At 39.9% G+C, this 25006-nt stretch overlaps 2 protein-coding genes across 2 annotated transcripts in view; one reads left to right on the top strand and one right to left on the bottom strand.

The window, feature by feature from the left end:
* The first annotated feature begins 4225 nt into the window (after positions 1–4225).
* On the top strand, positions 4226–9179 carry nsg1 (neuronal vesicle trafficking associated 1). The gene is made up of 5 exons (XM_008284492.1): positions 4226–4403; positions 4713–4851; positions 5114–5230; positions 6585–6695; positions 7792–9179. The coding sequence occupies exons 2-5, from the start codon at positions 4723–4725 to the stop codon at positions 7993–7995; spliced, it is 561 nt and encodes a 186-aa protein (XP_008282714.1). The 5' UTR covers positions 4226–4403; positions 4713–4722; the 3' UTR covers positions 7996–9179.
* A 376-nt stretch (positions 9180–9555) lies between these two features.
* Positions 9556–25006, bottom strand: part of stx18 (syntaxin 18) — a 17843-nt gene continuing 2392 nt past the window's right edge. The window contains exons 2-11 of the mRNA XM_008284493.1: positions 15726–15793; positions 13315–13430; positions 13039–13116; positions 12832–12898; positions 12614–12705; positions 11482–11573; positions 11087–11145; positions 10538–10607; positions 10353–10433; positions 9556–10260 (exon numbers count right to left, since the gene is read on the bottom strand). Coding sequence (XP_008282715.1) covers positions 10165–10260; positions 10353–10433; positions 10538–10607; positions 11087–11145; positions 11482–11573; positions 12614–12705; positions 12832–12898; positions 13039–13116; positions 13315–13430; positions 15726–15793 — 819 coding nt within the window. The 3' untranslated portion in view covers positions 9556–10164. The remainder of the gene's footprint in view (positions 10261–10352; positions 10434–10537; positions 10608–11086; positions 11146–11481; positions 11574–12613; positions 12706–12831; positions 12899–13038; positions 13117–13314; positions 13431–15725; positions 15794–25006) is intronic.

Below are 25006 nucleotides of genomic sequence, written 5' to 3' on the forward strand. Positions count from 1 at the left end.
TGTCACGTCAAGGAGATTGGACTACCGTACGCTATTTGGAAAACCAAATGTCTTGCAAGACAATGATTTAGTGTAAATTTAAGCACGTTATATAATCTTCTTAAAGCTGTCATGCAGCTTCTGTTTGTGTATTTGAATGGGAGCTGACCCTGCCCGTATGCAGTTTAAATATCCCTTCCAGACCAAAATTCTTTTACCTCAAACTGAATGGAAATTACAACTAAACTACAGCTTCCTCCCGGCAAATGACTCACTCAAAGCCACTGCTGAATGTCTTCCACCCTTTGGCCTTTCCTGCTCACAGTCTGAGCCTCTGGGTGTGTCTCTCTGTGACCTCATCTTCCCAGAAAATCCTCCAGAAACTTCAGCAGCACAATTATTCCCATGATGCAGCCCCGGTGCATGTTGTCCACAATAACAAACCAGTCGGTTTACAGGGAAACATGTCCCTCGGCTCGCTACATCAGCATCGCAGATGGTGGCGTCCTAACCTGTTCATTCAACCACAGCATCAGTTTCCGAATGTAAATGTGCAAGCGTTTATATAATCTGCTTCTCCGTGAGAGCTTCAACAAACTAAACTTTCAGCCAAAGTTTTTTCCATTCAAGTTTTTGTGACTAATTCTTCCTCAGGGGCAAAACTAAATCTCATGGGTACAAACTTTCAGCAGCCTCCCTGTTACAGTAAGTCCTCACAAGAGAAGCTTTAATGAGCAGAGCTACTTTACAACTTCATACATCACACCCACCACAAACCGCTCTGTTGACCAGTGAGGGGAATTATAGATTAGTGAAAAGAGGCTTTGTGTTCACGCAAAAGACAATAGCTCCTGCATGGCAGCAGGACTTTTAAACTAGACACAGCACATTCACTGAGTCACCTGACGTACAGTCCAAAAGTCAGCAGATCAATAGCAGCAAACATACAGTTAACTAAAGCAAACACATTCTCTACTCAAACCACCTCATAACGTGAATAACGGTTCACCTGACTGGCAGAAAGCTGCCACGCTTTGAGTTTCAGAGTGTAAAACTTACCTCGCTTTTCCGAGGACCAGACAGGCTGTGACAGATCAGCTGGGAGGTTCGGTGGATATAAAACTCCTGGTCAAAGAGAGAGAGAGGTCCTGTGTTCAGACTGCTGTTGGAGTTGCCGCTCTCTGAGTGAAAATTCTTGTTCTCTCTGCGTGGCGGAGCTTAGTCCATGTGGCTGGATGGGAAATGGGAAATAAACTTTCTGGGCAATGAGCCAAGAGCAGAGTGGGTTTTAAAGACACAGCAGTTCCAGTTCTATATGAGGTTCAGCCACACTTTACTCCACTTTTAGTCCATCAGGTCTATTTGATAACTGTAGCTACGAGCTATTTTGATGTTTCAAAAATGATACTACAAACTACTATGACCTAATACAGTATGGTTAAGTATAGGAATTCTATATATCCCTGAAATTGGTACTTTAATGAATAGTTTTGTTTTTGGTGTTTTGTGACTACTTTTGTACATTTTCTTAGGTAGACTTGACTTCTACTTGTAACAGATTAGTTCTACACTGTGGTCTGGCTACTTTCATTTAGGTAACAAATCTGAATAATTCTTCCACCGCTGACCTCTTCAGTAATCTCTCACCTCACCTTTTGCTTTTCTGACAGAATACAAACTCAGTAGGAAATCTGTGATTTTGATATAACTGATCTAAATCTCAACGAAAATGAAAGTTCAAATGAACAGTGTGAAGTGAAATGAAAAGGAAACAATTTTGCTTCTTTTGCACTTTTTCTCAGCCTGTTTGAAGAAAAAAAAAAAGAATTTGGCATCAGCATATTTTACAGTCTTGTTGAGAATTGTGATGATTATGGTTATGCTACTTTCAACAAAAATCCCTCGCTGTGGTCATCACGCTGTGCGCCATGCAGCTTTCTAACTAGTGAGCTGATGTCTCCATCTGGTGTTTTTTCATGAGAAGGCAACTGCAGCAGAAAGCCCCGCTACACCTCTCCTCAGTGGTGCTGCTGCTAAAAACTGAATAAATAGATAAATGATAACAGCTGCCTTTAGCTCATGTGATTTTCTATGTGAGTTTATTCTTTGTATGTATGTTTCTGCCAGCCAAAGCTTAAATAAGAATCAGTGGATGAGATAACAACTCATACCACGCAGCCAGAATCATCCTGCAGAGGCTGAAGTTTCTTTCTGATGTAGATTAAGTGAGATTTAAGTGGATGGTCTGCATTCATGAGTTTTGGAACTTCATTAGGACTGATTATCACATTGCTAAGTCTAGATTTTTAAAGGGTTTATCCACCATCAGTGAAATACTCATTTCCCCCCAGGTCAGGTACTTTTTCCCATCCAAAGGAGCGAGGTATCTAATACTTGCTATCATGCTGTGTCACTGTACATTCACTCGCTCACCACACTGTATTTGCTTTCAGGAAACACATGACTTCACCTCTCAGGTCCCGGAGGGGAAATGTGATAGCTAATGACTTTGTACCATAGACTCATCAAATACCCAGATGCAAGCAGCACCGCAAGGAGCCTCTGCAGCTGTCGTAGCCACGAGGCCGAGTCGACGGTCTTCCAAAGGGCTGTGGTTTCTGTCTCAGTATGCTATGAGATCATTGTCATCTTCTTTTCTGCTGCTTCCTTTTCACTATGGATTAACAGGCTGGACTGGATCATTTATGCATCCTCCTCTAACCCCCTTTTATTCACACTGTAGCCTGGCAACAAGCTACTGGAAATTATGCAGGCACATGCTAGCTTCATTTCACCATTTCTTCGTACATAATGAAGTGATCCAGTGAATGAGATGTTGTCAAAGTATTGTGCAGTTTTTGTTTTTTTGCAGATACAGGTAATCATTTGATTGTAGCTAGATTGTGTGTTTGCTGAATGAATCTCTACATCTTTAGATCTCTGAGCTAAGTGATTGGGGTGTGTTATTTCCTCCATTTTTCATAGGTTGAAAGCAAATACGAAACTACATGGGAAGTCAGTACATGTAAGAGGGTGAGAGAAATACTCACAAACCTGCAACAACTAATTTTTGAGCCCCTTCGAGGCAGCAAAATCACGCTGTGAGCACTCACATATCATTACCCTATTCCCCATTATACCCATTTTTAACCAGGTAATGTGGGTCTCATGTGTCCCCAGGGTGGCGATTTCACATTTAAGCTCATAATACAGCACAGATTGTTCACTACACCAAACCTATAATACCTCTGCTCCTAAACAGGCTGTTTCGGTGTCTGTAGCTTTAAATCTGAGCGAGTCACTGCGGCCTACACACCTTTAAGGAAGAGGCTTGCAGGGACACCCCTGGCTACATCCACTCTGTTCAGTGAGTGGCACCGAGGATCCCAGAGAAGGAGGCCAGCTGGGCATGGTGGTTATCCTGTCATGACATCACAACAGGATGCAAACCGGGGTGGCTCATTCAGAGGAACATTTTCTGATGTATGGAGAAAGGAAGGAAACACTCTGGTGGTTTCTAGACAAAGTGGAGACATATAATTTTGTTAAGAAAAACAATGAACAAAACAACACAGATTTTGTACAATATGGCCCCTTTAAGCTGATCTAAGGAGGAGCTGTCTGCTGTTCCCATAAAACAGTGTGAGATGGAGGTGAAAGTGAGCTGGGAGCTAAACAATGAGCCAAAACTCTCTCTAGCTCTGGAAAGCTGCAGATTCATGTGGTAATTCTCTGCCCCTTAAACTCACATTGTTTTCATATTGATTTCTTTTTTCATAAAAATAATAAAATCCATAAACACACTGAAATAATAGTTTTCAGACACTATATTGCACTTATCTCCATTTAAAAAAAAATAAAATAAAGATGTCAGCTACCTTGCTCTGGCCATGATAATAAATGCAAATAAAACTTGGATCTGTGCATCTTGCTGGAGACACTGTAATTACTGGCTGAGTCATAACAACAACCTGAAATGTCAGATGTAAATTTATCCTCTTTTTTTTTTTTTTTTGCACAATCCCTTTTTTTTTTTTTTTTGCACAATTGCGCATTAACATCCCTTCCTTTTTTCCCCCCTCACTCTCCACCTGGATTCCCTCATCTTGGGCAACAATAACAGCATTTAGTCCATTCTGATTGCTCCTCTAAATCTCAGCTGGTGACGGGCTGCTGCCACTGATCAGACTGTGTGTGAGGATGGATGTGATGAGGACGTTACATCACTTGCAGTGCAGCCAGACGCCAGCAGCAGCATCCAGCTCGGAGGTAACGCGGCGCACAGACCCAGCTGGCCATATTGTGCACCAGCTCCTCGCAAATCGGCTGCGTCACACCTATAAAACCACACAGCAGCGCCGCAACAATAAAAACCAGCACATCAGGAGAAGTACAGTGATTTAAAAGGCGACTCGGCTCAGCTGGTAAGTGTTTGGATGCGATAAATCTTTTTTTTTTTCTCTCTCTCCTCTCTCTCTTCACGGTGATGCATCAATCCCTTTATGTCGAAGCCTGTCCTCTCCTGCGCTTTTGTGGGATTTCTCGTGGCCCACAAAGCGCCCCGCATCATGCACATCTTTTTTTATATTTGGTTTGTTTTTATGTGTTTAAAAAAATAATAATTGAACACTTGTGATTGCTTGAGTTTTTCATGTGGGCACACAGAGGCACAGGATGATCGATATAATGTGTTTCATTTCGGAGTAATAAGCGCGTGTTTACCCCCTCCTCAGGTTGGGGAAAATGGTTAAACTGGGGAATAATTTCAGCGAGAAAAATAACGGGAAGGTGGTTTCTGAAGACGGATTTGACACCATCCCTCTCATAACACCATTAGATGCCAGTCAGCTGCAGTTTCCTCCACCAGATAAGGTAAGATCTGATATTTTTCCATTTAAAATTAGGCTCCCAATGTGTTTAATAATGGATTTCCATCATTCTAATTAGTCCAATTAGGCAGACTACACTTTTTTTTGGGCCACCAGTGTCCTTCATTACAACCCAATTACTTCTACATTTAGAAAAATACAAATCATGCCTGTGTGGAATCTCATTTTCTCATGAAGCTGTAACTGAAGGCTGATTGGATCTTGTGTGTGTGTGTGTGTGTGTGTGTGTTCTGTTTTTCTACCAGGTGGTGGTGAAGACAAAGGCAGATTATGATGGGGAGAGCAAGAAGGGAAAGCTACGATCTCCTAAAATTGCAGAGTTTTCAATAAGCATCATTGAAGGCGTATCTGAGCGACTCAAAGTAAGAATAATGTCTGTGTTTCATACATCATCCCATTTCCAGTATCTGCCACACATGCAGAGAGCGGTCAGCTGTCTCCCTGCATCTCCACACATTTGTCACTGCCGTCATAACGCTACCTCTCCATTTCCAAGTTGTGGCTTCTTCTCTCAGGCCTCCTTCGTGTCATCTTGTCAGGCTACACAGGAAGACATAATGCACAATGATTCACTTAACCCCGCCCTGAAACTCTCATTAATTCAGCTGCTGCCATGGCGATGGCCTCCAAATGACAGCATCTCCTCCACCTCCCTTTACGCCCCCCTGGTCGGCAGATGTGTTTCTCTGTTCACACCTATAGAATTGTTAAAACACACAGATTTGCAAAAGAGAAAAAACACAGAGTTGGTTGACTTAACTTGCATATATTAAAGACTTTCTTTCCGAATTCGTAAAACTCTTCTGCATGCAGACTGCAGCGCTCAGTCGGAATCAACAGATGAAATTGTCTCCTCGAGGTGTGTCAAGCTTCCTTTACAAAGCTTTAATTCTCAAACATCTGAAAGGCAGAGGCACATTGCTGTCTCCGAGAACACAGCTTGTATCGTCACATCGGTGCTTTGAAATGCTGCAGGCAGGCCTTTCATCGCAGATAGTCCCTTTCATAAGCTCCTGTTGCTCTGCCTCGTACACGTTGTACTGTCTGCTCTGCTGTGTAACTACAGGATTCAACCAGATAGATAAAAAAAAAGAGCATCGTTTTATTCATGTTTATACACACAGCACTTGGTGACACCTTGCTCCCTGTCCAAGAAATCCTCAAGATCATTCTGACAGAGCACTATTTCTCTGTTGTATCAGTGTAATTACATGAATATAGAACTATTTCTCTGGCATTGCTTCAAATTTCTACACAAGCACGCAAAACAACATCCTAATCATCCGTACTGTAAGAACAGCTCGAGCGCACCTTTGGGGCTTAACATCTTAGGCAATAATGAGGCCATTTCTCCCACACCTCGTCTTTTTCCCTCTCCCACTACCCAGAAACACCAGTAGCTGTTACATAACTCCCCTGAGAGGTAGGAGCCGGGCTGTACAGATGGTCACACAAGCCGTTTGCTTGTCGAGTTACTATTGTGCAGAAAATCCCAAAGCCCTGACTGGCTGTTACTGTCACTGCTGTATGTACGTCCGTGTATGCACACATTTCATGCTGTTCAACCTTCAAGAGATGATAAACAAATAAAAATCTGCTCTGGCACACCAGTCATTTCCTTTCATTAAGACTGATATGGTCTATTTGTGGTGTCCTCTAACTGAGCTGTCACGTACGTCTTGTGCTGACGATGACGTTGCTGCGCTTCTCCTTTAGGTGACCTTGCTGGTGATCTGTGCCCTGGCTTTCCTGGTGTGTGTGGTGTTCCTGGTCGTCTACAAGGTCTACCAGTATGAGCAGCCGTGTCCTGACAGCTTTGTTTACACGGTAAACACATATGAGCATTCTTTTGTGTGTGGCGGCGCCTGATGGCAACGCATGAACAACGCTGCAGTTTCATTATTTTGTCTGTATCTCATGTTAGAGTTCTGGGCAAACGTTTGCTTTTTGTCTTGTAAATCATTTTTATAGCATTGCTTTAAGAAGTGCAGTTTAAGTAGAGTTTATTATACAATATGTGCTGATATTACAACCTGGTCTAATAGTGTTTTTATGACAATGCATTGCAATGAAGCCAAAAAAATAAAGGGTTGTTATTTTTCTGATTTTACCAAGAGACGTTTTCACAATCAAAAGAAATTTAAGTGAGTTTTATTTTCCCTCAGATCTGCCCTTTAATTATCTGACATTCAGTCAATTGTTTGTTCTTTGTAGATCTGACCTTTAATAGAATGATTTTCTATTTTGAAGGTGTCGTTTTAATTATATCACTACTCCTGTGCAACTATCAGTGAGTCTATGTAGTGAGACTCTGCAACTTTTAAAAGAAAAGAAAAAAATCTTTGTTATTACAGATGAGAAGATGAATTAATAAGCAATCAAACACACCACTGCCCAATTCAGCATAGTGAGTGGCTTTTGCTGATTCAGCCTTACTGGTCCGATATGACCACTAGCTTATGGCGGCTAATTAACTTAATGTAAAAGACAATGTTGAGTGTGCTGACTTTGTCCGTTTTCACTGTTCAGTCGTGTAGCATTTTGCATTATCCCACAGTTGTCACTTGTAGCTGCAGCTGTCTCACTAAACCTTGGTGCTTTGGTTAAGGTTACTGGGTGCTGCCTCATTTCATTATTCACCCTGGTCCATTTGCACTGATGCTTGTGTGACTTAGGTAATCACATTTAGCATGTCGTCTTGTTTTTCTTGTCTGTCTTTGATGTAAATTGTGGTCTTTTGCTCTTGTGATTAACGGCACAACCCCATTTTGTTTCTGTCATTCAGTCCTGTGTCTAATCCAACTGTGAAACGTTTTTTTTGTACAACTTCATTACACTTTGTGTCATTTCACTTTTTACTCACCCATTGTGCAAACTGGATGATTTATCGTCTCCTGGTATGTTTAATTCTTTCTCCCTGAAGCAGCAAGGTCGCTGCATGCCAGCTGGGCTGTATGGCAACTACCCCCCTCAGGGCCCTGGGGGCCGTGGACGTCTCTTTACCCTCATCAACCACTACAACATAGCTAAGCAGACCATCACTCGGTCAGTATCACCATGGATGACCATCATGTCTGAGGAGAAGGTCACTCAGCAGGAGACGGAGACTGCCCAGAAACTGGCTTAACCAACCTGGGGTCAGGAGGTGGCCTCCCCCTGCTGCAGAAAATAAATAATATGGTTGTGCCATTCAAGCAAACCTCAGAGTCACCTGGCTTTCTGTGGGTGAAACATCAGCTTCTCTTGCCTGAGGTGCTCTGCTGCCTTGTCGATGTAGTTTGATCAGCTGGTGTGTTCTGTAGCAGGAAATCTGTGGAAATTTTGAACATATCTGAAGCAAAGCGAGGCTTACAGTGGAGTGGATTCATGGTTTGTTTGAATCGCATATGTTGTTATTTATTTACATTTTAAAACAGAGTGGCAAATGTGTAGAAAAAGCCCCAGAACCACAAACACTGACACACACACCCACTGTCTTTGTACATACACATATGTAACAGAACTCACTTTAGTACTCTGATTGTGAAATGACTGTGAACCATTTCGTGTCTGCGTCGCTTGTTTTTAACGCACATGCACGCACGACTAATAACAATCATTTTGCTTTGAATCTCTCTTTTGTTTTTTCCAAGTACTGGCAGAGCATGTCAGACCTCTGGAGGTCAGGTAAATGGTAAACGTCTCATGAAGCAACAAAGTTGCAGCATATTTGCCACTGAGGTCATCTGTGTCAAAATATCTTACTGTTACGATATTGTGAAAAGTTGAGGCTTGACCTGGAGGAAACATACCAGCGGAAAAAGAATATTTTAATTGTGTTGTGTTGAGTCAGCCCATACTGCTCTCTGCATATAGTGCTGTTATAGAGTTTTTAGTATTTGATCCATCAAGTCTTTTCAAGACATTAATGATTGTCTCCATTCATTTGAACTTTTTGTGACCACCATGTGCTTTTTCTTTGCTGGCTCCATGAAAGTTATTTAATAGTTACTTTTGATAGCATAACTTTTATGCTACTGTATTGAATGTTTTTGCATTGCTAGTAAAGACACTGTATTGTGCAATGCTTCGCATTGATTAACATCACCATAGATGGCTATTAGAAGCCATCACAGATACTAGAGTTAGGTTGATGTAGTGGAACAATCTGACAGTAGTTGCTTGTCCTGTTGCTTTTTTCTGTATTTGTCAAATAACTTAAACTGTCACAAATTATGTACCTTTTTCAAACGATGTAATGGTTACCATTGAAGTGCATTTGCTACATAAAATGTTAAATGAAAAACTGAAATAAAGTGCCCACATTTCACATCGACGTCTCTGTGGAATCCATGTATGTAAAAGAACATTTACATTAATTATTTTGAGAGTAAATCTTGTCAGTGCAGCTAAAACTCCCTCAGTGCAGGAAATAAATACAGTTAACAGTTCCCGTTCCCTTGAGTTCAGATCAAAGAAAAAATTTCAAAGCGCTTTAATGCTGTCACTAGAATCTAGGTTAATCCTAATAAACAGATTAGCAGAAATATCAGGAGTCAACAGGCTCTTTTCCTTCGCTGACATAAACCAAGACAGGCTGTGGCTTTCTGCTGCTCTTGATGTTATCTAAAAGCCCAACACACAATATAAAATAAATCAAATATGATAAAATGAATGAGTGCCTGAAGTAAGGAAAAAACATACAAAATTCAATTAGGAGAATTGCTTAGTTTTACTAGAATGTAAGTGGTATGTCGGTACAGTTATGCTGACAAAGATGCCAAATAAAATTTTCTGCTGTTGACATTTGCCTAAACAGAAAAACATTCTCAGCATTTGAGAGTGAAATATGAGTTACAGTCTATCATTGTGGGACAAATCTCCAATCTACTCACATACATGAGAAGTGCAAGTGTCTTCTAGCGCACTGAAGTCTGCTTCAAAAGGGACCAGCAGAAACAAGACCTGTTTTGCTTTTTTCAGTTTCACAAAAATAGTGGCTGTCAAACAAACCATTATCAGTTTAGTGGTAGAGAAAGACCGACTGTCCAACCTCTGGACAAACTGTTAAAGTGGACATGGTGCTCCAGACAAAGTTTGCCTCCACAGAAGTGCACTAATAAATCAAAGCCACCCTGAAAGCGCAGACAAAGATTAATAGGGACCAACAAATTGATGTCTCTGCTTGAAGACACAATCTTCGTGACAAACAAGTTGTCCACCAGATCCAGCAAAATAAACCGTACAGTCAGTCTCAGTGTTGTCATCACTAGCTTTAGGCAGTTTCCTATCGCACAGAGTCCATTGTCCAGTTGTGCTAGCTGTCGTACCAGTCCAGGAAGAGCAGAGAGAAGGAGCACATAACGAGGAAGAAAAGGATCCATACTCTGAAGCCAGCGTTGTTTTTGATTGCCTTGAAAAAGAAGAAAAAAGAATGACATTTTACAGATTAAATTTACTAATACTGACCAAAAGCAAATGTTCTCTTTTTCATTTAGTACATACCTCTCGTATATCCTCATTGCCTTCTTTGACGTTCTCTGTCGCACCCACAACTAGTTGATGAATACTGTCTATCTCAGTTTCCTGTCACAGAAAGTGAGATGGATGATCAATTTGTGCACAACCTCCTGTCAAAACACTGTGCACCTAAGTGACTGAGTGAATGAAACAGAAGGAACTCAGCTCACTTGTTGCAAGACTTTCTCAGCAAAGATCTCCTGAAGTCTCGATATTTCCACCACCTTCCCCTCGATTTGCCTGGTGGGTACAAAACGTAAGCATGAAATATCCCATGAAAACAGCCAGTCTAGCATATATAAGCCTTTCCAGATGGCGTTAGTGTTGCTGGGGTAGGTGTGGTGTTTGGTGATTTTCACCTCAGAACCTCAGGAGTTTTGTTCCATCTGGAACGAACATGTCAGTGATTTTCACTGGCTACCACAGTAATAATGTCATCTGAAAACACCCATGTCCTTGGGTCATTTTAATCCAGTGAGCATTGACATCTGGCTTTTCATATAATTGTTGTCTTGTTCAGCTGGTGTTTCAATCACTAGGACCATGTAATTGTGTGACACGGTGTAACATATACCGAAGAGTGTCTCTCCATTATTACAGTCCCCCAATAAATAGTTTACCATTCACATCATCATTCACTGTACTCGTGAACAGAATGAAAACACTGGCCTACCCTGGTACTCGTATTAAAAAGAGATGTGAGTTGAATGGAGCCTCACCTCACTTCATCCACCAGACTGTTCATCTCACTGATCAATCTCTGGTTTTCCTGCTCAAACTAGACAAAAGCACAGTTGAATATCTTCATCAGTGATGCACAACACAGAAGTCAGAGATTAACATTTCTTTTGGATAAGTTGCATTATCTGAGCTGCAAACCCTCATCTGGATTTATTAAGTGATGTCTGTACACTACTTTTGTCATGACAAATGCTAATTGTCCCGCTACATATTTAATTCCTACAAACCTCCTGAGTAAAGCAATGACTAAAGTACCTGTGCATTTAGACACCATCTAAACATAAATGCATCTTTATGAGACACACAGGACCAATAGAAAAATTGACATTTTGTGTCGTGCATAATGTTAATAATGACTTCTGAGGTGCCACACCATCTGGATCTCCTCAGGAGAGAGCTCATCCTCCACTCGGCCCTCCTCCCAGGGGTTGACAGGCTCATCCAGGACCTCAGACACACTCTTCTCTACAGCAAGAGAATTACAAATGCCAAATGAATAAATCTTCGTGTTACAATAGAACTGTTAACACTTCTCCTTTTTCAATGGAAAAATATAAAACTGAGTAGTTATTAAAATGGATGTATTTAATTGGGTTATCTACTTTATATTTCATCAAACAGGACCTAAGAGCTCTAAGTACAGTTAGTTGTAACTTTAACAAGCACGACTGCAATTATGTGTAGTTATTAAATGAAAATTAGTTGAACAGAAGTTAAGTTTTAAATTGCCCACTGTCAATTGTCATTTTGTTCCATAAGTTCCAGGAAATAGTGTCTTCAAGCAGTTCAAGGTGACATAAAAATCCAGTCGACATAATGGCAGTAAATTATCATTGCGTCTCACTATCATTAAACTATTAAGCCATTTCTATTGTGATAATTAAACACTAATATGCACATGCCTAATACATCTACTACAAGATAATACATGTAATGTAACTGTTTTCAGTTAAGGTGGAATTAAGTTGAAGAAGTCGGCAGATATTCCCTCTTGTGAGGAATGGGATGAGGGTATGAATGAAAATCGTCTTAAAAATGGTAATTGAGACCAGTTTGAATGTTTATTTATCTTCCAACTTTTTTAGTGTTGTAAATGGTTGTAATGTAGTTGGCTGTGGTTTTATTAAAGTAGTCACAATGGATCGTCCTGTGTAATAGCAAAGTACCATGAGACCATGACATAGACCATCTATCTATTCTAATGCATGCATTGTTTTTTTTACAATGTTTCTTATTATTTTCTTCTCTTTTACTGGCTCATGTTAAATATTGTTTCAAGTATTGCATTCTTGCTTTAAAACTAAAATGGAGGTATATATAACTTCCTGATTTTCTAAATTAAAGAGCCCATTGTAGAAAAAAATGGCAAAATGCGGCAAACATCAAAGCAGTAAAGCATAATTCACTGTTCACAAAGTAGCCATGTGCAGCAGAGGGTTTGCTTGTGTAGTCTTTGAGCCTTCAAACGAGCAGAGCCCAGTGTCTCTGGAGACTCACTAACTTACCAGAACTTTCCTCCTTGACAATCTTCTCCTGTGTGGGCTCAGCCTCCACAGTTTTCTCCACTCGACTGTGCTGCTCTGGTGCCAGTCTCGATCTGAAACCACAGACCATGAGGTTATGTGAATTTCAAAGCAGTTTCAACAGTCTCAGCAACCTTAAAATGAGGGATGAGAGATATTGTACAAAAACAAAAAACAAAAGAGGTTTTGGAAATACTCACAGCCGCTTCTTGTCCACCATTCGCTTGACTCTAATTGCTCTCTGCTCAGAGTAGATTTTACATACACCTTGAAAACAATCACAAAGACAGACATGATATGAGCTCCTAAACATTTAAAATAGTCCATTAAAGACTTAGTGCATGACAAGTTCAGTCTGAACTTGCTCGTATGTATATGTTATACAGGAATTAATTGCGCAAACTCACCTTTCAGATACATCTCTACGAGGTCCAGCACTGCCCCCCTGTGCTCCTTTATCTGAGCTGACGTCACCTGCTTCTCCGCTGTGGTGACAACAGTAAAATGACTCCTTATTAAAAATAACTCCAAACTCAAGTAACAACACACACTGATCAGAGTTTTTAAAATCAATGAGCTGTAAACTGTAAAGTGTGCTGCATATGCAAGGCAGTACCAGCATCTCCTGGCATTATAACTTTATTTCCCATATTATTTGAGTTGCACTGTAATAAAACACACACCCTCATTGCGTAGCTGCTTGATGGCTTCAGAACACGTTCGCATGAAGATCTGAGCATCCTGGTCGATCTGGTCTCTTTCACTGTCCGTCATGCGGGTAAGATCTGATGAAATAAGACTGTAAAATACACAAGATCAGTTTAAATAGAAACTTGGTGCACAGTAACTTCAATGTTATCTTGTCAAGTTATAGACTTGGTGAAGTTCTGGTGTAATTACTGGTAATGAAAAACTTCTTTCTCCTCCCATTTCTTGCATAGTTTTAAACATTCTCTACTTCAAATACTCCCAGTCACAGTCATTTTGAGCAGGGGCACATCCCACCATGCACTAAGTGGATGGCAGAGGAAGTCTTCAGACTATTTAATATCAAACCAATACACTAATGCCAACATAAATGAGCAAGTTAAGATTTTCTAATGTTTTTGCACGACGAGTGGAAACTAAACAGCTTTGAGGAAACCTTAACTCCTGTATGGTGAGAAACTTGTATCGTGTCCCCGTATAGAGATGGCATAAAAACCTTCAAGGTCCATTTTTAAAACACAAAAACAGACAAGGAAGGTATGGTCTGTTTAAACTTACAGTTATTACTAAGGTATTAACTATAACCATTAACCATATAACATACGAAATATGCAGCAACCTCTTAGCAAAACAGGTGAGTATGAATTTAAGCCAAACTTAAGCCCAGAATCAGGGACAAGCACAGACAACAACTTACAGTTGCATCTTTGACTCAGACGTCAAAGGCATCACACAGCACTTATCCACAACCGTTCACCTTTGAGTTTGGAGATCACTACACTTTTTAATATTTTTCTGCTTTGACTATATTCATCGAGCACGGTGTCCTTAAATTCACATGTCTATACGATGACAATAAAGAATCTGAATCTGAACAAGGAAAAAAGGCAAATTTCACAAACAGTGGGAAGAACTACTTATCATCAAGTGATAGAAATAACGCCACAATCTGATCAACTTCTAAGGCCAGAGTGAAGCCTTGACTATAGGTCTTAGTGTGACCACCACGGACATGTAGTTGTGGTTATTATTATGCTACTTTTCTAATATGCACGGAAGATTTTGTTCCATACATGCACAATAGGTCGTATCTATGTATTCCACAGATGCAGTAGTGGGAGGTGTGTAACATGCACATGCTGATCTACTGTGCATGGACAGAACGGAATCCTCCAAGTGGACTTCAAGCGAACTAGAAAGTAGTTTAATAACATCAGCTGTATGTCTGTGGTGTCCACGAGTATATTCAAGGCTTAACGCACAGTTTTTCTACTTACTTAAAATCACACAGAGCTACTGGAAACAGCACACAGAAAGCAGGGAATCTATTCTTTGTGTTGTTAAGGTGGATTGGATTTTGGGATTACTTTGATTAGTTTAAGAAAGCAAATTTATGCAAAAAGTCTGTGTAAATGTGTAACCTTGAAAAAAATCAGCAACTATTTTCATAATTGATTAGACATTTAAGACATTTTCTTTATACTGTAGGGATCTGGGCTGCTAGTTGAACAAAAAAACAGCATCTGTCTAGAGACATGAAAAATAACTGACAGACTAGCAAAGAGAGAAAATAACAATCTCCTTCATAAAAACAAAAAAACATGCAAGACTGAAGATGCAGTGAGAAAACATGCCACTGAGCATGTCTTATTTATGGAGAACAACTGAAGGATTAAAGGTTTGATTAAGTTACCATTGTATAATGTCATTAAAACTGAATTGCCTGTATTCTATTCTAAGGCACCATCCCTCCGGTTTTTGCTTTCACCTACAATGATGACCAGCTAAACTAATTCAGTTTATAATCCATAGTTCAGAATTATTCTATCAGGAAAAGAAGTTAATTAGAAAATTGGAGGACAGGAACAGCTGAAGGATGAAGGTATGAGACTAACACACATATCAGTGGATTTTCCCACCGCTAAATACGACTGCACTCCACCCACTGGCATCCTTAATGTTTAGTTAATGCGTTCTGTTGAGGCTTTATCAACAAATCTTACAAAACATCGGCTGCTCCACACACCCACACCTACGAAACACAGAGGGGCCTTGAAGAGAGGAAGGCCTGGATTAGTCCCTGGGCGTGATTTGTTCTCCACTTGGTTGCAGCTCAATTATTCCAGACAATTAGACTGGAGCCTGCCGCTATAGACCACCCTACTTGCTGCTGACCTTGTGCCAGCGGCCAGCCCCTGCAGCACACACAGGCACTGAAGACATATTTAAAAAGTCCCATCAAATAACCCTGACTCCTGACCTATTCAGAATTTTTGTCAGAATCAAAGTGTTTTCCCTCTCATCAGCGTTTCCTGCAGCCTTGAAGGGTTTTGCCGCTGCTGTTGTTGATTGTGGTGGATTACTGTGACTGTTTGGAGAGGCTTACCTTCCGGCGCTCACGTAATCTTTTCTGTGTTGCAGCAGAAACTCTTTGAGCTTGGTGATGTTCGTGATCTGCCAAGATAAAGTGAGAAGCAGCGTTACTTGACTTCATTGCCTTCATGTCAACGAGTCTCTTTAAATGCCATCCCTCAATTCCTCCTTCAAATATGTTAACACAGTCAACACAGTTTAGGAAGAGTTTCTGGCATGTACCAGGAAACTATTTTCTCTCTGCTACATTCAGACACAGCCAGAGTAAATGCATAATTTAATATTTATTGGCTGCGACAGGCGACCAATGTCTGTCTATCTCTGTGAATTTTCAATATTTACTCATGACAACTCATCAATGCCAGGACATACAAAAATCAAACCTGCAATTTCCTCGTCACACAGCTCTCATAAATAAAAACCATAAACTGCAGCATACAGAGCACTGACAGAGCGAGCTCTAATAAGCTTTAAATTCATGATCTGTTACTATTTATCACCAAGAAAATGTCCAAGTGTGTGTGTGACAGTGTGTGTGTACAGAGAAACCAGAGGAAACTTGGTTCAATCCAATATTTGCTCCTGTAATTCAGTCAAATATTAAAAAAGACCAAATTGCTTCCCTGTCCACAAGGTTCTGCTGGCAGGGTACAAGTGGGTGTGAATGCACACACAGCAGGCTCTGTTGGATCCACAACAAGACAGAACTTAGACAAGCCCAGGATTGAAAAATGACACAATGAGTTTGACTGTGACAGCGACCACAGAGCGTGGGGGATTATTTTCATAGCATAACGATGCTGTCTTCAGCCTTCAGCCTTTTCACTCTAACAACCTCAATTATCAAATTGCCTTGGCTGTAAAGCGTAACCTGGCACCAGACGTCTAATAATGTCTCTAAACATTCATTCCTCGCGTCACAGGGACCTGAAGCAGTGTTTCATTTGAGCTGGCGTTTGAGAAATGACAAGTTTTTCACCTTCAAAGGTGTCAAGGTAAACAGAGCTGAGCAATTTGTTAGAAACCCAGAACTCCTTATTTGGTTTAGAAGGTAACTCAGTGACGTACGACGCGGCTGTGGGGGACATGCTAGCGCAGGCAAGGGCTGTTAAGGCAGGCCGACCCTTGTAATAATACAATTATTTGAGGTCAAGAGTTAATTGTTCAGTGCAGTTGAGCTTAGAAGAGGGGTTCAGGGAGAACAGAACCTTTCTTATGGATGGAAATTGTCCAAAACATTTTTAGTAATGTAGCGTTTCAGTGAATGAGGAAGCAAGACTTGTTGATCTTTTTAGCAAACTTAGTGAAAGTGCTCTCAGCAAATTTTAGAATATCTTGTTTTTGGGTTTCTATTTAAAATTCTTCTACATTGTGAGCTGCAAGTATTTTAGCTTGTGCTCTGTGATTTATAGTCTTTAAGGGTCATTTTGATTGGAGCAAGTATAGTTAAATGTGAAGTTTCATCTTTATCTTTGTTTAAAGTAATCTAGAGCTGAAATACTTTTTAAATTACATCTATTGTGATAAGTGACTGGATGAATTCTTTAAATAATGTGTGTATAATCACATTTTCTTAGTATTTAATGACAGAAAACTGAATATTTTTAGTGTTTGGGATGCAACACTTTACAGCATCAGCTTGGGCTTCAAGGTTTCTGAGAAAATATTTGAAATCTATCCTACATGTCTTGAAATGACTTCAGATTAGCCTGGGCCTTTTTGTGCTATAGAAGCATCATTGTTAGGAGTTTCTCATGACATGATCTTTGTCTTTGACTGAGGCTAAACGATTAATAGAAAATATCTTATTGAAATTTTCTTGATACAGAAACTCCAAGTGTAATCTGATTACCAAAATATTTTTTAAACTCAAGCTTGAGGTCAATATTCAGTGTGTATTAGGTTTAAAACATGTGTATGGCCACATGAGAAAACATCAAATGTGTGATCGTCACACAAGGATGAGGGCATTAATTTGTAAAACCACTGACAGGACAGTTTAAATCCCAGGTCCAACATGTTGTAAAAATGCATGAGGTGTAGCGATTAAATACTGAGACTGGACTTGTGTCATTCAAACCACAGCATGCATGCCTGAAGTTTCAATCAGCTTGAACTGAATAAAACTGAATTAAAACACCAGTCTCATTATTTAATAGCCACATCTCCTATATCACTAAATTGCAGCTTTTGCAGTTTCCTAATTGCAAATTAGCCCTACCTTTGACTCTACTTAAGCAGAACCAGCTCTGGTGGTAAAAAACTGTTATTTATAAGCCAGGACAGCCACAATGGAAGCACATTTCTGAGTTTCAATAAAGTTCTCCTTGGCTTGCCACAAGGTGGAAAATACAAACTCTTAAACATGACATGACTAATTTATCTTTTACTATAAACTATGTTTTCTGGTTGCAGTTAGCACTTGGCATCAGCTTTGTATTTATGCACAAGGTATACTTGGCTGCAAAACTCTGTTGGTGGTACTACACCTTTCTGACCAGCAGGCAGTGCTAAATCCACAGCATTGAAACATGCTGAATCAGAAAACAAACAAGCGGCAGAAGAGTGTGTGTGTGTTGCAGGGGTGCCGGGGAGTGTCGGGACTGCTGCTCTGGGGGTTGAGCTGTCTCCTGTGTGTATACATTGGAGCTCAGATTCCCAGCACAACCTCAAGGGTTTGCAGGGGGTCAGAGGGATCAATTGCTCTTGTAACTTAAGACCTTAAAGAGCAAGTAATTCCTCAACAATGAGGAAGGGGGTGGCCTTGTGCATGCAGCTCACCATATATATGTGTACGCAGCTATATGTGAGCGCGTGTGTGTGTGTGCGTGTGCAGCAGCCATAGGTGTGTGTGTGTGTGTGTGTGTGTGGCAGAGCTTGCAGCGAAGGCAGGGAGGAGACAGTCTGCCGGGCTATATCTAATCTCGTCATCATCAAAGACCCCCACTTTACCTCCTCACTTTCTCCTTCCCCCTGCTTCCCTCCAGCCCTGACTGAGCCCAAACAAACCATCAGGGGGGATTATTATGAGGAAGAAAAGAGAAAAGGCTTAGCTGGCAGATTTCTAAAGAGCTTGGATGGCTCTTTGTTTTGTTAAATCCAGGTAACTGACAGAATTTGATGATGACTGCCCTGCTTTGGTTTAAGTCCCTGTGTGTCCTGACCGTGGGCTATCCACACTGACGCCATGCCATGTTGTGTTTAGGTATGTGGGCCTGATACAGAGAGGATGCTTCAGTGCAGAAGACTGTGCCACATGTTGACTTTATTATCATGTTTATGTCTGACTCTCTAATGGGTTGGGGTTTTGTCTTCTCATGCCTATTCACAGTTAGAACGCTTTAGTCAGCTCTATAAACAAACAAAATACAATCAAACACAGCTTTTAGGAACATCGTTGAATGGGGTCTTTGACCGTTTTTGATATGTGCTAAAGCTGTATTAATTTGTTATGATTTTACTACATCATTTATTTAGATTCAAAGATGCGGTAAGTCAAATCAAGCATGGATATAAAATGCCAACCAAACATTGTTAAAGCTATGGAGAGTCTGAATCATATATTAAAGATGTTGCAACACCAATGAATATGAGCAAAGGCACTGCATGTTGCAAAGAGTACACAACTGAAACAATCACAACCATTGTGCTGCATGACTGTAATATTTCTCCCATTCACAACAAACTGTGACAAATCAGGCCTTTTTTGTCAGTCACAATCTGTAACTTTCCTACTGCTGGAGCTCAGTAAGACGGACTATGTTGGGGACATCCCCACTGAGAAAGGTCTTGTCGTCTGCTTTGGACCAGTATCAATGGAAACTCTTTTGTTGCATTTGAGAGCAATCACATTTCAACAATCAATTTCATATAAAACAGATGTAAAGGCAAGGGCTGTCACATTTAACTAAAAAAAAAAAACCAAACACGATTGAGGACAAAATAATCGAGTACACACAAAGGCAATAGCCGTGGCTCCATATAATTGTCAAGTGAATTTGAAGCAAACTTTTAAAATGTTGCATTAAATAATAAAAAAATAAAATGCAAATTAAGCTTGTTTCCATTAACTGCTTTGGAGCAAATATACGAGGCTGTATAGTGTCGTCAGAAGGTGGCGGTACAGGCTACGTTACATATGGCTCTACAAAAAACAGAGTAGAAGAAGTCAGAAACAAAACCACTTGTTTGCCAACCACTAAAAAAAAAAAACCTCAAAGGAAAAAAAGAAACAAAACTTTGGCCATCTAAGAGGGAAAAAGAAGTCTTCTGGAGCATTTTTTTTTTTTAAATTTCAGGCAAGTTGTAATTATTCTTTCATGTTAGCTGATGTTGGCCATGTTTCATGGTATCTGGAGATGAAGACAATGAATAAAAGAGAACCAGCTGATTCATCATTTGAGTTTAATATTTGCTACAACATTACTTATTTGAAAAACATGTTTCCATAACCCATTATGTGCATTAACGCTTTAGTGAAAAAGTCAAAAACCAGCTCTAATCATTAACTGTGGCTCAGGCTGCCTGTGTTATGGACAGGTGGCACTGAGTGAGAAGTCAACATCAGATAAGCAGAGCAGGTATTTCAAAAAGAAAGCAGAAGTGCTCCAGTATACATTATGATATATATATATGTAAGTCACTGAGAACAAACAAAATCTCCAGTCAGATCCAAATACAGTATTTAAGGAATTCAAATCTGATGTTTAGGGTAGCACGTATTGGGATTCCTTAGGGAGCAGGATTATGTACTGCTTGTGAGCAAGAAGATCTCTTTCTGTCATACTTTTTGGGGTCCCGTCACATCCATCCCTTACTCTCAGTCGGTGTTAATATCCAGCCGGTGCTGAGTCTGATTCACTAATTCACTGTGTGCAATTTTACTTTGTGTGATTAGTGTGTGTGTACATGTGACATGTGTGCTATCAGTAGCTTCGTTTTAACCACTTAAAACACAATAGAGATGAAAAAAAGGTGTATGCTGTAAATATTATAATTAGTTAGTTAATTGATAGTAATATGGAAAAAAGCACATCCAGGAAACCATTGGATCTGTGAACTTCTATAATTTTCCCTCCAGCCCAACCAATATGCAGCAAATACATCAAATTCTTATAATAGACATAACAACTGATGCTAGATATAAAGTTCTTTATTAAATAGTTTAGCGCAACCTAAAAAAATCCCCAAAAGACATATGCCAAGACTTTCTGACAATAACAAGAATATTTAAGGGCAAACAGGAATATGTGAATATGTGACAACCCAATTATTAAAAATCATCTAGCATAATATTAAATGTGCAAAATGTAACTTAATTTGAAGACGACAAGATGATTTCTCTACTGTATATAATAGATTACAAATTACTGAATTAGTAAGGGTGCTTCTGAAAAGAAAATCACCCTCCTTCTCCTAATTCAAAATTTTGTCTGACAAGAGGTGGCCAAGGAAAAAAAACCTTCCAGAAAGACAAAAACCACAAGCACTGTGTGTGTAAAAAAAAACAAAAAAACTGAAACAGCCTGATTGATTTGAGTGAAGGCATATAATCTGAGGAATGTCTGGAAAGTGTATACCTGGAAAGTACAGACTTTTCAGCTGAGTGGATGACAGACTCCCACAATATTACAATAATCAAAGCACAATAAAAGAGAAATATGACTATGACCAGCCAACTCTTGACCTTTACCTCAAAAATGTCTTTAATATACTGTGGATGAATGGTCACCACAACTGAAAACCAATATGTTTACTGTTATTTAAACAGCATTATCTGCTTTAGTTTCACTTAGTGCATTCGGAATCAATATGAATCGTAATTAATACCCCATGACTTATTTCAGCATCTTAATCTATAACAAAAAGCACACTAGCTTCTTCTAGAGCTGTCATCTGTTTAAGTAGATGAGTACACATCTGTTGTAGTTTTCGTGGTTCAGACTGTGTATTTTGGAGTGTCAGGGTCAAGCATGCAGCCTGCTGTGATTTGTATTGGTAGTGTTTCAGTGATTGTAAATCACAACAACTAAGACTGTCTAATGACAAAGCCTTATAACATTCTTGACAAAGGGTCCAAAGCTTCTGCTTTACTTTCACTACATGTTTAAATATTCAAATTGAGCCTTCGTCTATTCGGCTTGACACTACTTTTGTTCGGCTAAAACAATCTAGTCTGCAGCGTATCTGGCGTCCATCTCCTGACTTAGAGCTTGACACACATCTGTAAATCTGCGTTTCACCACTTTTTCCTCATTTGTTTCACGAATCATTCAAAAACATATTGTTGCATGCAGCGAAACAAAATCAAAATTGTGCTCAGGCCTGACAGCAGATGCCTCAAAATTCAATTTGTGCCCGGCTTTCATGCGAAAACAGTGCTGAGATTAGGCCAACTGGTAAAGAGGCCATTTAGCGGCACCGTTCATCTCGGGGTGATCCCTGCAAATCACTCAGTGCAGACTTGGCTTTGACAGCTGTATGTGAGCATGTTTTACCTTCGTGCCTACATATTTTGTGACAGAGCAGAAACTAAACATGAAACGACAGATTACACACTGACATGGGGTTCACAATAAAATGAGACTACAATAGGACTCTACATTGCCTTATTTGACAATATGTAATAGTCATGATTTTGCTTATTATTTCCTATATGATTACTGTTCTTTATTCTCTCTCTAAGAAGTAGTTTTTAAACTTGTGTAAATCTATGTCAGAAATATTCAATGAGGAATATTACAGTACTGATCCCATGTGTGTCTCTGTAAAAAACAGTCCGTCATTGTGTATCAAAGTTTTTAAACAAGTCCAAAATTGCATCATTGAACAATAAAAAAAGAAATCTGAATGAGAATAGAATCATAAAAATGTCACTATAAGCTATGTCAAAGTTTGGTCTTCAACTATGAAATTTGCACCTTTACTAACATCCCAGTGTAATTCAATGTGAAAAGATTTTAATTTCATGTTCACAGTCTGACTTTGTTTAGACTGACTTAGTTAAGAGTATCTCAAACATAATTTTGCTGATATTTCAAATGTTTGAAAACCTCTTTGGAGTTGGAAACTTTATCATCTTAAAAAAAACAAAAAAAACAACACAGACTGTTGAAATTCAAACTAAATGTTTTGGAAATACACTAGCTTACTATTTCAATGTGGAGTTTTCACAGGGAAGAGCCCCTCTAACAACACAACATACTTTTAAGAGCTGGCTGATGGCCACACTTTTCAGTGTTTCAAAGAAAACACTGTGAGAAGGAGCCAATTTTGGCATACCAATACTAAAGGCACAGTGGGGAGCCGAGCACTATTTTCTACACCCAATTTAACAATTTTAGAGTGACCTCCACCATTTAAACTCGAGAAGGGCAGCATGCTGCGGAGAGTGACGAGGTGAGCGGTGAAATGGAGATCACAGCGCCCAAAACCAGCCCCTATGAGGTAAAAGATTCCCCTGACCAAACCCCATCCTGCAAACACTGACCCTCTTATTAGTCAATCAAACATTTTTTGCATTGCCTTGAAAGAAGCTACATTTCCTTTCTCACTGTGCTGATTTTTGAGCGGAAAAAAGTCTCACAGGACCACTGCGTATTTGTCAACTTTGATGTTTTCTTTCTATTTTTGTGAAGCTTCAATGGGAACTTGGGAGGGAGAGTTAGTGGGAGAGTTATGCATGTCTTGAAGGGCACCCACATCTGTTGTGCATTAGGTGCCGGCCGTCAACATTGTTACTGGGGACCTAATTTAATATTTTCTCTGTTTTGATCTTCCACCTTTAATCACTGGCTCTTGGGAGGATCGGCTTTCCCCAGAAATTGTTCGAGAGCCGAAAGAAAATGTTATTGCAGTATGTTTATGGAATCATACATGGGAAGAGGCGACTTGCGCAAAAAATGCTGCCTATGTCAGGCAGTATAGAGAGAAGAATGGATAGTTGAGTTGGGGGAGATGTGGGTGAAAACCGCGACATAACTGTAAGCAGTCAGGACATTCCAAACTCGCAATTTCAATTTCTACAAAAACTGCTTCACCGAGATGGTTCGAGATGATATCTGCAGCGCCAAGGAGACAGCAGTAGGGGGGGAGGAGAGCAGAGGGCAGGCACCACAGGATAGGTTCAGGTTTCTTTTGAATCAGCAGCAGTGCTTTTATTAAACCACCATTTCTAATATCAATGTAACAGAACATAACAAAAACCTGGTTGTGCAGAGCTGCTGCAACTGGGCTCATGTTTGCCTCAGACTGATGGTTGGAGACATCAGGTACAACTTAAAGCCCCGACTCCCCTAGGGAAACGTAAAGTGGTTCTTCAAGGTGCCTTTGAAGAGGTTTGTGTTCATGATATTCATGTCAGGCCAAGGACTTCTGGCTGTATAAGCAATACTCATGACATGGAGCGAAGCCCTTCACTTGCCAATGATCCATCTCTCACTGCCAACCGTAGATGATGGCTCTGTGCTTCAGTGGAAGAATAAAATTTAAGATGTTTTTTGTGAAGTTTCCTGAACTAATTAAATGCCAATGTTACCTTCCGTGCCAAGTTTGTAAAGTCAGTGTCCCATGACAGGAACAAGAGGTTCAGAACAACTTTTTTCTCCAATATATTCAGGCTTATGTGAAATTACAATTCAATCCTACAATTAAATCAAGTTTAGTACAGCTTTAGAGATAATGAAATCAAAATTTCCTCATGGTTTGCGTGACTACAACCTACAGCTAAAAATTTTACTAAACTATTTTACTCTGTTTTAACTACTTTCTCTCATGACAAGAAAGCTTGCCATGTCTTCCTCAGTGTCAGACTGAGGAAAATGCTCTTTTTGGTTTGGCAAAGTCATTTTTCAGCGTACTGCTGCCTAAAGTCCCGATCACACTGGGCAATTTTCCGGGTCAACTCAAGGCCCAGAATCCAAGCCTGTTAGTGTTGAGGGAGCAGTGAAAATCTACAGTTGGAATAAAAGTATTTTGGGTTCAAAACTGCTAAGTCTGGCCAGTTGGCCCAATGGAATTTTTATTTCAAACTACTTAGCTTTTCTCTGCCTCAATCCCAAGCAGAGCAGCCATTTATTTTGAACGGCACACACTGATCAGCATTCCTGTTGTCTGACCTCAGTTCAGGGCACAACAGAGGCATTTTTATGAGCACTTTGTTTATTCACTAATCTTTATTTCTCTACATAGACTGCATTTTGGAAGTGATTTAACTTCAGAAGTAGACTGACTCACGTTTTGGTGTTTTTCTTTTTAGTCTTTCGTTCACATTGATTTCTATGTAAAAATAAAATC

This window comes from Stegastes partitus, unplaced genomic scaffold (assembly GCF_000690725.1).
Source record: "Stegastes partitus isolate 25-593 unplaced genomic scaffold, Stegastes_partitus-1.0.2 Scaffold362, whole genome shotgun sequence".
Classification (NCBI taxonomy): Eukaryota; Metazoa; Chordata; class Actinopteri; family Pomacentridae; genus Stegastes; species Stegastes partitus.

Excerpts from the sequence above, each read along its gene's own strand:
- nsg1 (XM_008284492.1), top strand. The coding sequence starts at position 4,723 with ATGGTTAAACTGGGGAATAATTTCAGCGAGAAAAATAACGGGAAGGTG. Across the intron at positions 5,231-6,584 it reads GCGTATCTGAGCGACTCAAA|GTGACCTTGCTGGTGATCTG; the intron begins GTAAGAATAATG and ends CTTCTCCTTTAG. Across the intron at positions 6,696-7,791 it reads CTGACAGCTTTGTTTACACG|CAGCAAGGTCGCTGCATGCC; the intron begins GTAAACACATAT and ends TTCTCCCTGAAG.